This window comes from Lissotriton vulgaris, chromosome 1_1 (assembly GCF_964263255.1).
Source record: "Lissotriton vulgaris chromosome 1_1, aLisVul1.2, whole genome shotgun sequence".
In the NCBI taxonomy this organism is placed as follows: Eukaryota; Metazoa; Chordata; class Amphibia; order Caudata; family Salamandridae; genus Lissotriton; species Lissotriton vulgaris.
Window position 1 is genome coordinate 2,010,065,815 of NC_141685.1, and position 16,440 is coordinate 2,010,082,254.

General features: G+C 44.0%; 1 protein-coding gene across 30 annotated transcripts in view; it reads right to left on the reverse strand.

Moving 5' to 3' along the window:
* The window catches only part of PPFIBP1 (PPFIB scaffold protein 1), a 1,004,279-nt gene that overhangs the window by 378,379 nt on the left and 609,460 nt on the right, over positions 1-16,440 (reverse strand). For 19 of the 30 annotated variants that reach the window (XM_086920141.1, XM_086920156.1, XM_086920126.1 and 16 more), the window contains 2 exons: positions 13,561-13,735; positions 9,501-9,533 (listed from right to left, as the gene is read on the reverse strand). In XM_086920141.1, coding sequence (XP_086776267.1) covers positions 9,501-9,533; positions 13,561-13,735 — 208 coding nt within the window. The remainder of the gene's footprint in view (positions 1-9,500; positions 9,534-13,560; positions 13,736-16,440) is intronic. The other 11 variants (XM_086920149.1, XM_086920163.1, XM_086920158.1 and 8 more) reach the window with 1 other exon arrangement.

Here is a 16,440-nt window from a genome sequence, read left to right on the forward strand (position 1 = left end):
TGACCCTCAGTCCTTACAGGCTTTTTGGCCAGTGCATGGCAGAACCTAATTGACCTTGACAGTCAAATCTACTGCACAGCCTTACTGACTACATTCTGGAGAACCCCACAGTGTTCCATGGTGCGATCAATGTAAAAGCTTAAACCCCATTTGGGGGCCAACTGTTGGAGTCTCTGGTCTTATATGGAGGGTTGTGGAAGGGCAAAGAAACCTGGGAGAGTGATGAATTGCTCAATGTGGCAAGAAGGCTGCCTGAAGCCTCCGCACCAGTTTTTCAGGGATAAAAGGTAGTGTCGGGCAGTTGCACCGAAAGCGCCTGAAGGTCACTAATGTAAAGAGCTAACGTGCCCGCAATGAGGAAGACCGTTTGAAAGGTCAGAAGATGGATAGAGCAGCTGTGCAGTGGCTCAGAGGCCGCACACATAAGAAACTTCCCACTCTAACTGGGAGTCCGATACACCTCCAAACACCTGCGACACAGGTGTTTGGCCCGCCCAGCCCACAAACCACCTCTCTAAGAATCTCTACCACCGCTCTTCCCAACACCGCTAACTCATCGCCTAGTCTTGCCAATAGACTCGTCTCCAGACCTTTGGTCTACTCCCTGCCAGTCCCACACGCTGACCATGAGACGGGTCAGCCGCTGGAAACCCATGATACAGGTCGAAGTACCCTTTCTACCCGGTCTCCTATGCATGTCTATACTAGGGCTCCAGATCTACTGCCTTCCTGCCCTCTAACGCCTCCCCCTTACAGGGAGTCTGATAGTACTGTCCCAGAGCTACTGCCCCCTGCCAGCTAACGCCTCCCTCCTATAGGGATTTCGAAACCCTGCACTCCAGAGCTGCCAAACTAACTCTTGAGTATCAATATCTCCATACTAGATCGAATTACCCTCCTTCACCTCGCTAAACTCTTGTTTGCCAACCGCAAAACCCAGTGGAACTCCACCCCCCCACACACCACAGAGTTCCCCAAGCACCCTCTACCACTACCCTTGAGACATCTTCGCCCTCGCAAGCAACCAGACCACTTCTCAGAGGACGAAAACTCTAGCCCTCTCCCTCTCCTACAACTCTACACATGCCACCCCTAGTCCGCTAGACCTCACTGAAGAGGAAATCCTAGCCATCCTCAGCGACTACAACTCTGCCCCAACTACCCTTTGCCCGCTAGACATGAGAGCCGTACATGCCATCCGCACAGTTTCATCAACACCAACAGATCAGCTACCCTCCGCAACATAAGTGTGGTCAAGAGCAACCTAGCGCCTGTACACTTGTCCACCCTTACTCCCGACAATCCTGCTGATTCCTCTCTGTCTGGCCTATTAATCAACTGCCGATCGGCGTTTAAGCACGCTGTTGACATTGCTGCGCTCATCCTGAAGGAAAACTTCGACTTAGCAATTCTAACAGAATAATGGCTCAACGATTCTTCAGCTCCTTGCCTGGACCTCTTAGTCCCTCCCGGCTATAACACTGTCAGGATGGACAGGCAATCTAGCAAGAAAGGAGGAGGCATCGCCTGCATGTATCGCTCTAACCTCAGTGTCACAGTACTTCTGGCAGATTTCACAGACTTGAGAATACCTCGCACTATCGATTTGTAGCAACTCCACCCTATTCTGCAATTTACACATCATTTATCATCCGCATGGCACTAACGACTCCTTCACTGACCACCTCATGGAACTTATTACTGCTAAGTTCTCCTCCAATTCCAAAGATATCTTCCTGGGTGATTTCAACCTGCATTGGAATGACCCCAAGAACCCTCATGTCAACGCCATCCAAGACCTCCTGTCCAATCAAGCCCTGTCCCAAGCCTGTTCACTCCCAACACACTGGAAAGGGGCCATCCTTGACAGGATCATCTCTAAGGAATCAACAGACAAACTTATCTCCATAGACCCGTGCGACTGGTCTGACCACCACACCATTGCATTCCTGCTGCCTGGCATCCACAAGCTAAGGGCACCTCAACCAGTGATTCCCAAACATGTATTAGAGACACTAGAAACCTGGACCACAATAACCCGAAAGCTTGCTGCAAGTCTGACCTCCCCCCCCAACCCCCGCATTTCTCAACAGTCAATCACCTCAATAATCACTACTCTGCAACTATCGCGAACATTATGGATGACCTAGCCCCACTAAAGCTAAAAAGAACCCAAACCAAAGAGAGGAACCCCTGGTTCACTAGACCCCTCAACAATGAGAGGAGATGCCTCCGGCAATCCGAAAGAATCTGGAGACAGAACCCCTCCGCCGCACATCTAAGACTTCTCCGCCAGGCCAGAAATGCCTACAACAATAACATCCTTAACTCTAAAAAATTATTTTTCAGATCCGAACTTGAGAACGCCAAGAACAGACCTTGCAAGCTCTTCGATCTGGTCAAACACCAATCTAATAAACTGGTCAAAACTTCGAAAGAACTCCCCACTCCCTGTATCCCCCCCCCCCAATTCACTATTATCATCTGAGGAATTCTCCTCCTTTTTTGCGGACAAAGTCGCAGCCTTAGAAAACGAACTTAGTGCCGCCACACACTGTCTATCCCTTCCTGGCCTGCCCCCTCCTCCTGCGATGCTCCCACAGACTTCACCAAAAAATCAAGCACTTTGGACTGACTTCAACCTCTTTGAGGAAGACTCCGTATCTAAAATCCTATTGTCCCTAAATCCGAATAACCATTTCAAGGACCCGCTCCCCTCAAACTGCCTAGCGGCGGTCATCCAATCCATTATTCCTAGCTGGACTGCAATAATTAACGCCTCGCTCCAGCAGGGTTCCATTCCGGACTCTCTGAAAGCCGGCCAAGTCCTCCCCATTTTGAAAAAACAGTCGCTGGATCCAGCTATCCCCGACAATTTCAGACCTCTCTCCAACATCCCCCTCCTAGCCAAAGTGTTGGAGAAGTGTGTACAATAGCAACTAAGTCAGCACATCAACAACTTCCACCTTCTCGATGACTTCCAATCGGGATTCAGACCTGGGCACAGTACTGAAACGACCATGCTCCACATCGTTGACGATGCCCTCCAAGCCCTGGACCAAGGGAAAACTTGCCTTCTAAACCTCTTAGATCTATCCTCGGCCTTCGACACGGTCAACCACAAAAAACTAATCGAACGCCTCAAACAGAGGATGGGTTTGGATGGCTCTGTTCTAGAATAGTTTAGATCCTTCCTCCAAAACCGATCACAGCGATTCCTAATCAACAGCAACCTATCTGCTCCCTCTCCGGTCAAGGTCGGAGTCCCTCAATGATGAACCCTGTCCCCTACCCTCTTCAACCTTTACCTTGAACCCCTTGCCGAAGTACTACGCACAGCGAATATCTCCTACCATATGTATGCTCACTACACTCCGCTCTACATCAAAGCCTCTTCTCTCGAGGATATTCTCTCCCTGAATGAGGCCCTAAAATCAACTGTACATTGGCTCACCTCCAATCAACTTAAACTCAACGCTAAGAAAACAGAATTTCTCTTAATTTCCCTCAAAAACCAATCCAGAGCTGCAGATATGGATCAAGGCTATCACAGCCTTAGATTGCCCACTGACCATCGTGGACTCAGCAAAATCTCTGGGAATAACCCTTGAATGCAATTTGAACATGCGAGACAACATCAACTCGATGGCCAAATCAACCAGATTCCACTTGAACTACCTCTGGAAACTGAAACCCTTCCTTGACACTACCGAACTAAAAAGCGCAGTCCAAGGGCTAGTAATCTCCAGACTGGAATATTGCTGTTCCACTCTCTCAGGTTTACCCAAGATCTCCCTGGCCTTAATGCCGCCGATAGACTTCTTACAAGCTCAAAAAAATTTGACCATCTCTCTCTCCACACCTGAAAGCTTTGAACAGGCTTCCCTTTGAGGCCAGAATACAACTCAAACTGGCTTGCATCACACACAGGCTTTATACTCAAACTCTCCTGCTGATCTAGCACATAAACATGTGGTATCCAGAGGAAGCAGAAACTCCGAATCCGCCAGAGACCTCTTACTCCAACCTGCACGGTTCTGGAAAAAAAACATCTTTTAACCAGGCTTTCTCTGGATCTGCTCCAAGAATATGGAACTGTCTCCCGCCCACCATCAGAAGAATCCTTTCTCTGGCACGTTTCAAAAAGGAGGCCAAAACCTTCCTTATGGGTAAATTCCTCTCCTAAATGCTGCCTCCTACCAATACACAGACCTTGACCAACTACCGAGCTACCTCTTCAAGAAATCTGGGGCCTTATCTGGGGTTACTTATATGTAAACTGTACATACGTGTCCTCTACCCTAATGTGATTCCGTGCCTATTGTACTCTGCTATGTTCCCCTGTAAAGCGCTCTGATACCCTTACGGGTCGAGTTTGCACTCTATAAAACAAAAAATAAATAATAACTAAATAAATAAACTTCAGGACCATGTTAAGGTCCCGTTGTGGCATCACAAACAGTTTGGAAAACCTTTAAGAAACTGCATCCCAACAGGTGATTTTAACAGGGAGAGAGGCTTCAGCAAACGTAAAAGAGCTGAAAGGGACAACAAATAACCTATAAATTGGACAAAGACAAAACAAACAATTAAACATCCAACAGTTTGGCTTGTGAAGGGTCCGTCTTGTGAACTCCAGATCAACGCACAAATTTCACCCAGCATAAATGGACAACCTCCAAAACTTTGTGCGCTAAATCAAAATAAGTCAACTGTTGCAGCTTAATAGCTGCACACGGAGGTCCAGATTGCACAGTTAAGGGACCTGCAATACTCCTTCCATAGAAGAGTGGCAGCCGGATCAGAGGATAGATACTCATGCCCAGAGGTTCCTGGTATCACAGTTTCCTGTACCAATACGGAGCATCTAGGATGATTTAGGCCATATTAATAATGATCTTTTTCAGAACTCTGGGCAGGGGAGGCTTTTGCAGTATGCATACAGGATTTTCTCTTTCCATTCCAGTTGGAATGCATCAATGCACAAAACCTACGACATAGCATGTTTTCAACAATGGCAAAGCTCTAGGCAGGGTTCTCTTCACTGCCAGAAGACGGGCCTGTGTCACTTTGGGGAATGGGAGCCATTCCTGATCCGACAGGCTCTGCTGGCAAAGCTTGTCTGCCATGGCATTCAAGGATCCCAACAGGTGGTTCAAAATCACAAAAACGCCTGACACTCCAGACAACTTCGAGGTGCAGAGCCTCTTGACACAGGGCCCATGACCCCACTCCGTCCTGCTTTTTGCAGTACAGCATGGTGTTGGTGTGGTCTGTTAAAACCTGCACCAGACTCCCCTTGTTTAGTGGCAGGAACGCTTTAAAAACGAATGGTCTACAACTGCAACAGACTGGTATGGAGCTGGTTTTCGCTGGCAAGCACTTTTCTACTGAAGGTCCAAATGGCGAGTTCAACACTGTCTGAGGAAGTATCGAGCCAACTTTCCTCTATGTAAGCCAATGTAAAGTGTCATCATTGTATGTGAGAGGGTAAATCATCCTCATCACCACCACTGTCATCAGTGAGCTAAAAAACGGTGTTGGATTAAGCCCTGATCTCTTGACTGGGTGAGAGTATTCTGCTTAATTCAGAAACTCTGTCCATCACCACCCCCTGTTGTTTAATTATTTTGTCCACCATAAGCGTGGAAGGGTATACTCAGACGTGAGTCCCTTGCTCACTGCACCATCAGGATTCAAGCAAGCCGGGCCGAAGACGGCTGAAATGCCAGAAACCGGTCCCCGGTAGCTTGTTTCCGTCCCAGTGAAAGAATTGGCTTGGTAGTTTGGTTTGCCCTGTTCCCATGATGCACTGGGCCAGGGACAGACTAATTTGCATATAGCCAGGTTCTGTAGCTGGGATGGTGCAGTGAGCTAAAAAACGGTGTTGGATTAAGCCCTGATCTCTTGACTGGGTGAGAGTATTCTGCTTAATTCAGAAACTCTGTCCATCACCACCCCCTGTTGTTTAATTATTTTGTCCACCATAAGCGTGGAAGGGTATACTCAGACGTGAGTCCCTTGCTCACTGCACCATCAGGATTCAAGCAAGCCGGGCCGAAGACGGCTGAAATGCCAGAAACCGGTCCCCGGTAGCTTGTTTCCGTCCCAGTGAAAGAATTGGCTTGGTAGTTTGGTTTGCCCTGTTCCCATGATGCACTGGGCCAGGGACAGACTAATTTGCATATAGCCAGGTTCTGTAGCTGGGATGGTGCAGTGAGCTAAAAAACGGTGTTGGATTAAGCCCTGATCTCTTGACTGGGTGAGAGTATTCTGCTTAATTCAGAAACTCTGTCCATCACCACCCCCTGTTGTTTAATTATCTCGGGATAGTGGCAACCTTTGGCAGAATCAGAATTGAAAAGATAATGGAGCCTCTTAGGCAGCTTTCGTATTATTTGGTTGCACTCTAGTAATTATGTAGCGCAACATTGGTCAGGATCATGCTAAAGTCCGTTTGGGGGTCAGACATTGGAACCAGAATGGGATTGTCTACTGGCAGTGTTGCCACCTGCATCCTTGAGGGAAGGACCAATGCAAGATGGAGGGCCCCTGGGGATCCTTGGTGCCCAAAAGCACAACATAGGGCGTTACAATACTGGCTAATATCAGCAACATAACCTACTTAAATGCTTTGATCTCAAGATGCGTTGCCAATGGACCCAGGAAATTCGGGGTGCATGGGGACCAATTAAGAAATCAGCTTTGCAACTGGAGATCCAGGAGAAGTCCAAATGTCATTGACCCCTTCACACCTTCTCTATCGAAATAGTGACAGGATGGGGGAGGTTGAGTCCCTCCTCATCTTGTGCTTACGTCTGGAATTTGACATACCGGATGACTTTGACTGCGATGTTTCCCAGTAGTAGGAGCAACCGCAGGAGCGAGTCCATACCCTTGACTTGAAGAGGGACTTGTGCAATTCCCGCAACTACTACTTATGTTTGGCGATGTACGGCTTCACTTCATAGACCAGGATTGCCTTTGGGTGCAAGAGTTCAATATCTGATCTGTGGTACAATATCTATGAACGGGGGCCTTAAGGATTTGGACTAAATTGTAAACTAGGTTTAGAATATGTATTAATACCCTGTTTGAGACCCAGGAGAGGAAAATAATGCAGATTTACATGCTACCACTTCAAATCGGTAAAGCACACATCAAACTGCACACAACGTTATCTCTTTACCACATTTTCAGGAAAAAACATTATTTGATCGAATACTGAGCTAGCTATATAAGACAATCTATGAAAAGTTTGGTGAGCAGACTTCCATAAACACTATGAATCCAAATTAACAGCTGGTCTTTCTTGCACCTTTCAGAAAACATTTTTGCTGTGAAAAATGTTTTTCATGTGCAGCCACTGAAAAGCTTTTGCATGTTAGTAGCCAGAAGTTTGTAAATAACACACAATGCTGAATGCATATTTGATTGAACACTTAAAGTGAAGTGACAAAAAGTTATGAGGAACAGATCAAATGAAAAATGTAGCTTTATTGTTCCCAGTAAAGATGTTGATAATAAGCTTGAATTAAACGGTCTAGCACACGGACTAATGAAATGCTGTCTGGTTACAGTATGAGGAGGTCAAATTGAAAATATAATTAACAAGTTTATTAAGAATGAACAATTACTAACACTCAAAATCCATTTGCCAGTCAGAAGAATTTAAAATAGAAAAACAAATGAAATGCAATTATTTCTTTGAATGTATTTGGGAGAAGCAAAGAGAATACTCTTGTGCCAGAGTGATCTGCTCCATGAAGGTATGGTGAGACCACAATAAGATTTTGGAACCACTGCTGCAATTACTTCAGATCTTGAAAAAATTGCCCCAGATGGCCCACTGAATTCAATCATTTTATCGGTTCTTCCATCTGTAGAGTAGCCTTAAACAAATGACTTATGAGAGTTTAGACAAAGTATTGCTCAGGCTCCAATAAAGTGTACAACTTATTGTGGAAACCGCATTCTTACTAATGTTTGAAGCACTGGTATGAACCATTGTATATTAATAAAAAGGCTGGGCAGTGCATCTCTTTGCCAAGTACACATGCACTTGGTTCCAGTGTAAGCACCGTTGATGGGATATGCTCCTGTGTGTCATGAAAGTCTACTGAAGCACCTGGGGAGTTTCGTCGGTTCACATGAGGCTATATTGGTCATAAAAGGGTTCTGCAGGTCACAAGAGGCATCTGCAGGTTTTGAGGTTCTACTTCTGGTCATGAGGAACTTCTGACTATTCCGAAGATCACAAGAAGGTTTTGCTGGTTTGTAGCCTCTGGATTTATCAAACAAATCTATTAAAAAATACTTGGTACTCTAAGGTCAAATGTATTAAAATCAGTTTCTCCAATATTGGTCAGGGTTCAAGCTCCTAGTGCCCAAAAACAGAACCTCTGCAATAGGTCGCTACTTGAAATGTGAGTACATTAATGTGAAATATGAAATCAATTATGGAGCTCAGTGGTAGTAATGAGTAGGACATTACTAAAATCGTATTGGAATATAAAATTAATTACCTGCCATTGCTCTTGCAGCGTTTTGGATATGGATTACTGGGGCTTCTACCTGTATCTCACAGTGGGCTTTGCTTTAAATTATTAGGTTTCCACTGCCCTTGCTTTCTAAAAATTTGCTTTTTCATAATTAAAATTATTTGACAACCTGATCCAAACAAAACCATTTTAAAATCCCTTGTGTACTCACTGGGTGTTATGCTTAGAGTCAAGTCTCTAATTAGCAGGCATACTATAGTGTAATCACTGCTGAAACGTAAGCCGGCCTTGCCAGACTGTTTTCCTTTGGATTAATGCGGGCTCTGCTATCCTTATTAGTGTGATCTGGTTTAATTATGGGGGACTTACCATCATTGCTACATAACATTCCGCTGTGGACTCTAAGACTTACCATCCTTCTCGCAGTGTTTGTGAATTGTATTAATGGCGCTTCCCCTTGCCACTGAGGACTCTGCTTTACATTTCCAGGGCATCACCATCCTTGCTAGAGAATATTTTGCACTTTATTATCAGAATTTCGAAACCAATGCTTTATTGACTTTGGTTTGATATTCTGGTTCTGTGCCATCATTGTCACAGCGCGTTGTGAGAGGGAATACTGGAAGAACTTGAAATCCAAAACTTGAATGCATTTCAGGATGAACTCACACAAAGATCCTCGAGGGATATGTCCATTCCAAGGTCAGAACGCAGGTGGCAAGGGAAGCAGGGATCTGCCCGGGAAGAATTACTCCTATAACCATCTACTGTCTGCTCATGTATAAACTTATCTGAACAAACCAAGTCCATTTGGATCCAACAGACACAACTATTGAATTAGTACTGCTAACTACAAAACAGCCAACGCGTTAGTGATAGTGGACATGTAAGTGATTAGTAATGGATGCTTTACATCGGTGTTCTAGCTACCTTTAATCACTAGTTAGAGAAAACAAAAGCATGCCAGAGTTATAGTTTGACATGCAAGCTCTACTATACCTAATGTAGGTGCACTTGCACTTCGGCTGCGATCTTCAGAAATCCAAAAAATGCACATAACCACACGCAGCACATTGGAAAAGAATACGCAGAGGGACAAGGTAAAATACACATTAAACATACAACAGAAAATTATACTACAGGAGAGGAGCAGCATTCAGAGACAGAGGGCAAACAAAACATTAGCTTCACACATTAAATTAGGCATCCAGAAATATGGTTAAATACATTCTCCATAACATTTAGAAATGTTATCAGGCAACATGCCCAGGAGCGCTCCAGGCACCCAGAGTTTAGCTTGTAGTGCTATTAACTGGCAATCTTTTTAATCATTTAAAGAATTTACATGTTTATAGGTAGAATAGTGTTGGCTGACCCTTGTAAGTAGAGTGCTTGACTGAAGGCAAGGATGGGAGGTTACCAATAGTGAACATCAGTAATTATGAAATAACAGGCACCTGATGAAACTAGCATGATTTAATACATGGTGGACATGAATCTACACTGAGAGGTAGTATAAGAACTGAAGGAAGAGTGAAGTGTGGTACAAGCAGAGGTTGGCACTACAAATGAAAGACAGCATTAGTAAAAGTTGTAGAGACTGAACATAAAGAACTGAGGAGGTTCATTCGCTGTGTGTTTAAAATATGAAGCTGTGGAAATTACATTGTTTGTTTTGCAATGCAGAGGAACGCTCAAGAATCTGGAAGGATGGGCAGTTTGTAAATGTGCATTCAATGATTTCAACCTACAACTTTAACCTTGTGTTTCACAAATTTACAAAAAATAATGTTCTTACTCCTGATGTTGCTACAACAGAGAAGGCTGTCAGACCAGCAAATGAACAAGGCTACAGATATTTTCTGGGAGAGCCAGTAACTTGAAAGACTTTTAAACATGATGAGTTATTGTGAGACAAGCTCACCACCACGAAAGACCAACATTGTTAAATGTTCAGGGAGTTGGTACCATACTGAGAAGTTGAGGGACATTTGGGAGGATACGTATGCATGTGTGAGGTGGCTCATCTCCTAATAATATAGTGTCCACAGAATATTTACACTGATACTATAGGCTTTTCAAGTCTCCAGTATGCAAAAATACAAGCCTTTATAGGTCTGTGTAGAATGAAGCAATATTGACAGGTCATCTCTATAGTACAAAAACTGAAAAAGAGGCAGGCTCCCTTTCCAATGATTAAACCATGAGCAGTTTACATCAAAGGAGTCCATGTGAAACAATGTACTCTTAAAATCAATAGTGGGCAAATGCATTAACTGTTAATGTAAGTAATTTTGGATGTGCTGTGCATGATAAGAGTAAAGTCTGTTATTGCTGTATGGCAGTAGGAGCAATGGTTGATTTGAAAAAATGACTTACAATTTTAAATTGGAATTAATTATTAATAAAAGTTTCAAAAGTCTACCAATTATTAATGAAGAAACTGAAATACTAAGTGTCGCACCCAATGCGAAAATGAAGAGGGCTTTCACAACTTTACTTAGTTTCCAAGTATTTTTTGCAGTTCATAATGTGAAGACCCACTGAGGTCACTTTTCCAGAGTGTTTTAGATTCCCAGATACACATCTCACCTGGTCATTCAACTCAAGAGACAACTATGCTCTGATGAGAGAAGGAGGAACCTTATGAAATAGTGGCTTATTTGCATGGGTAGGGACTTTGGGAGAGGACAAACTACTGCTAGTGTACAAGGAGGTAATAAGCACCAACTAGATGGACAAGGGCTTTACAAGGTAGTGAACATTGCAACCAATAAGAATGCTTGAGTAATTTAGATGCATTCCCTTTAAAAATTATCTAAAAATGCAGAGCATGGGCTTACGTCTTTACTCTATACCCCTAGCCACTTTCTGGTATCAGTTCAATAAAGCAATATATTCACCGCAGGGATCTGTCCCTAACTTTATTGACAAACACTTCAATTTTAGTGGATAAGGTGAACCTCTTGTGGCCAACCGAATGATTGTCATTGGGTCGGAAGATAAATACGTTACTTTTCCGTACTACAAGACAATTAAGGTTTGCACAACACACTTACAATCACACTAATAATGATATTGCAAAAAGGAAGGTTGGCAATATAAAATTAACAAACTATCTTGCCTCTGTTTTTACTTAATGTTTGCTTGATTAAAACGTGTGACAGTTTTACAAAAGTCATTGTAAGGGCGTGCAAGGCCTAGAATGGGTCTTGCCTGCAAGGCAAGCAGACAGCATTCACTTTAAACTATTCCTTGGCAACTCTGGGATTAATAAGCAGGGACGAGTAATTAAAGGTAATGATGCTGTCCAATGTAGGAGAAAATCAATGGATGCATAAGTGATACAGCTGCATGTACCGTTATCAGTAAATATTTTTGGGTACCAATGAACAAACAAGGCAAAACATAAAATATAGTAAAATCATAGGTAATTAGAAAATTGTTTCATTAAAGATAACAAAGGCCGTCAGGGATCTTAGAGCCAAAAAAAAGTTAGCAATCGACACATTAGTGGAAAAGGCTGAGTCACCACTTGATGGACAATAAAGAAATGACTCGAACCTGTTGTACAGGACTAGTGCTCTAGTTATTTACTAAGCACAAGTACGAAGTAAAAAACACTTTAAAACTGCTTCATGCTGGCAATGACATTCCCTCCGAAACAGTGCAGATAATGTATTCTAGAATAATATATAGAATTACATTTGACTAAGGGGTTCTGAGTGACAAAGACAGATAAGGAGAGCGAAGCTCAAGTTGTCTATGATGTTATTCAGAACCCCAAAGTGAAAAACATTCCCGTAATTCACTTTTTACCCACCTATAATGTTATGTATAGCACACGAAATATGCCCCCGCTTTTAACTGCCTTGCAGTGGCAGAGATGTAATTGGAGAGCCATACAGGACATGTCCTCTGAGATGCCTGCCTGTTCCAAAGGTATAAAAAATAATAATAAAAACCACCTTACCTGCCATCACTGACCACCCCCCGCCACCTTCGCTGACTTCCTCCCACCTCCTGCAGCTGCGTTTACTGCTTTAGTGAAAGCAAACACGCAGCGTTGAGCTAACAGGCTCTCGGACAGCCGTGTCAGCCTGCCTGGAAGACCTTTGCGATGTAGCAAAAGTGGGTAACACTTTTTTTTATCAACTATTGCTAAGTTATGCCAGTGGGTTATAAGGTTCAGAAACTGAAATAAACAACAGTGATTCTCAATAAGAGCCATACTTAGCAAACTGCTTGTGAAACCATGTTTCTTCGAAAGTGCAGCTCATGTATTGTATAAATAACTTTAATCTATGTATTCCCTTTTTTCTTCAGTATGGCTTTTCTGCATTAAACTCTGCTTTCGGGTACTTTTTCCAGCCACTCCACGCCCCCCCCCCCCACCCCCCCATCCAATTCCACCAATGGCACAGGTTTCACGGATTTATGCGATCTCATCTTTTCAAGTTCAGTGGCAAGCACTTCAGCCAACTATTCCAGGAAAGGAGCTTGAGTAATAATCCCTGGAATTTTATTAAGAAAAGCATCTGCTTATGACGGTGTTGCATAAACTTAAACACACAATCAACTGCGCATGCAAAGAACACAAAATCCTTTCGCCAGGGTGATGAAAAGACAGAGTAGGAGAGTAAAGATGTAAAGCGGATCGAGTAGAGGGAGGAGGGGGACGGGTTAGAAATGGGTGGATGAGACTTTTGGACTACTAAAATCCCATGGGGAAGTGAACTGCAGAGAACCTTGGTAAAATTGTGCCTTAGCCATTTTTACATCCAGGTGATACGCTTAACAGGGATGTGCACCAATAATGAGGTACAAAGGCACCTCCAGCACCAATTCATACAACTGAGGTGAGGCTGGTAGAATCGTCTATCAAATACAATCTTAAAACAGAAGCTGCAATTGGCATCTAACACTACTATGGCTAAGACACACCTTTACATTTTCTGGTTTTTAATAGGTGAATGCTTGTTCTGTTGATTAACAGTAGTCCTGTCTATGCATGAGGGCTAACTTGTACAGCACCAAAGTAGTACTAAAATTTACATACCAAGATTAGGAGCGCTGGCCGTCCTTTTGTTGGTTTTGATTTTGAAAAAGCCCCTCCCAAATGAAGATCTGCCTTTCCGTGTCCCAAACGGGTCTTCTTCCACAGATGGGGTTTGACTTGGGTGTTTTGGTGGGAGAGCTCCAAATTTGGACACTTCCGTGGAAGGCTTATTCTGCTATAGAAGACAAATTAAACATCAGCCATCACATATCACGTTTTTCTTTACACCAAACATACTACAATCACCACTTGCAGGCATTTTTCCCAAAAGGAAGGGCTGTAATTGTGCTTCTTTAAAGACGCCTCTATGTGCCAGACTCATCCAAGCAGCTGTGGTCAAATAAACCAAAAGAACGGTCTTGCGTACTGCAGACCAAGCCTTAAAAGGGACATTAAAATGATGGGCCAATGCGTACTGATGTCAATCTAGTATTCAGTATTGGGCATAGTGCTGTTCGGAGTAATGCTCTGGAGTAATACACTGGAACGACTGAGCTTTAACAATATCACTAGTGCAATGCTTACTTTAAGTTAGTGGTTACAAGCTAAAATAAAAAGGGTAAGCAACCTCAATGTGCTGTGCGCCATTGTGTTTCTATTAAGCATGGGCTGAAAATACGTTCCGCTCACGGAATTTGCGGATTTTCCGCGATTTCGCGATCCGCGAATTTCGCGAAATCGCGGTAAAATCCGCGAATCAGCGGGGATGAATTTTCAGCCAAGCACTTACAGGGTTACAGCAGCAGGTGCAAAAGTTGAAGCTAATTTTTTGTAACCTTTTACAAAAGGGTTACAAAGAAATTAACTTCAACTTGGGCACCTGCTGCTGTAAGCCTGTAAGTGCTTCCTGGCTCGTTGCCTACTTGCAACTATTCTCTGACCCTGCTCTGACCCTTGAAGCAGGGTCAGAGAATAGTTACAAGTAGGCAATGAGGCGCCTGTCACGAAAATTAAACCTCAACAGGAAGCACTGACAGATATAAAAACAAGCATTTGCAATGCAATAGGTCTCGCAGTAGGAAAGTTTGAGCTATTGGTCTTGTAAATGACAATTTTTTTTTATTTATGTGTTGGTTTTGAAAATAGCTAAATTAATAGCTTTGACATTTACAATGCCAATAGTTATAACTTTCGCAAATGTGACACCTATAGCATTTGTAATGCAACATGTTTTGTATTTACGTGACTTAGATGTATTGATATTACAAATTACAATGGCTTTTATCTTTTTTAAATAATTAATACTTAAATAAAAGCGATTTTAATTTATAATGCCAATAGCTTAAAATTTTGTAAATAACTTTTGTGAAGATTATGTTCAGTGTATTTTATTGTGACGAAAATCCAAGAACAGAAGTGAAATATTAACATCTTTTTGTGACATTTGTAATAAAGCTTGAAACATTGAGAGAACATATTTGAACCAGTTGTTGTTGAATGGTTTCGCAGATTGATGCTGGGGTGGCGCTGAGTGGTGCTGTGGTGGTGCTGAGTGATACTGGGATGGTGCTGAGTGATGCTGGGGTGGTGCTGGGGTGGTGCTGAGTGGTGCTGTAGTGGTGGTGAGTGATGCTGTGGTGGTGCTGAGTGGTGCTGAGTGATGCTGTGGTGGTGCTGAGTGGTGCTGAGTGATGCTGTGGTGATGCTGTGGTGGTGCTGAGTGATGCTGTGGTGGTGCTGAGTGATGCTGTGGTGGTGCTGAGTGGTGCTGTGGTAGTGCTGAGTGGTGCTGTGGTAGCGCTGAGTGGTGCTGTGGTAGCGCTGAGTAATGCTGTGGTGGCACTGAGTGATGCTGTGGTGGCACTGAGTGATGCTGTGGTGGCACTGAGTGATGCTGTGGTGGCACTGAGTGATGCTGTGGTGGCACTGAGTGATGCTGTGGTGGCACTGAGTGGTGCTGTCGTGGTGCTGAGTGGTGCTGTCGTGGTGCTGAGTGATGCTGTGGTGGTGCTGAGTGGTGGTGCAGAGTGATAATGTGGTGGTGCCGAGTGATGCTGGGGTAGCGCTGAGCGATGATGTGGTGATGCAGAGGGCAGAAAGGCACAAAAAGCAGTCTAACAAAGGTCAGAAGGGCAGAAAAACAAGGGAAAAACGAGTCTAACAGAGGGCAGAAGGGCACAAAAAACCAGTCTAACAGAGGACAGAAGGGCAGAAAAACAAGGGAAAAACGAGTCTAACAGAGGGCAGAAGGGCACAAAAACCGAGTCTAACAGGGGGCAGAAAGGCACAAAAACGAGTCTAACAGAGGGCAGAAGGGCACAAAAAACGAGTCTAACAGAGGGCAAGGGCACAAAATCAAGGGAATAACAGGGCAGAAGGGCACAAAAAACGAGTCTAACAGGGGGCAGAAAAACAAGGGAAAAACGAGTCTAACAGAGGGCAGAAGGGCACAAAAAACAAGTCTAACAGGGGGCAGAATGAATGTGTTTGTCCACGAAGATGCCACCTTTTTGTGCAATACCTCTACTCAACTGGAGTACTTTCTACTGTCTAATCAGTAAGTGCTCCCTCGTTGGCTAAATGTATAGGGGCAGATTTACAATAACTGGCGCATCCCCAGGGATGCGCCAGTTATTGTGCGCCGCAGCTCCGCCATCCATGGTGCGCCGCATTTACAATGCGGCGCACCATGTGGCAAAAACGGGACAGATGCGTCAAGCATCTGTGCCGTAAAAGCAGCGCATTGCTGGAGCTGCGTAGCAAGCGCGACGCAGCTCCAGCAATGCTCTGGGAGGCCCTGTCTCCCCAATGCTGTGTCAAGCCATGCGCCTGCTTCAAGCAGGCGCAGGGTTTTGACGCAGCATTGGCCTAAAAGTGACTGAGTGAAATCTTGTAGATTTAACTCAGCCACTTTTAGGAGGCGTTCCTGCGCAGGTATGC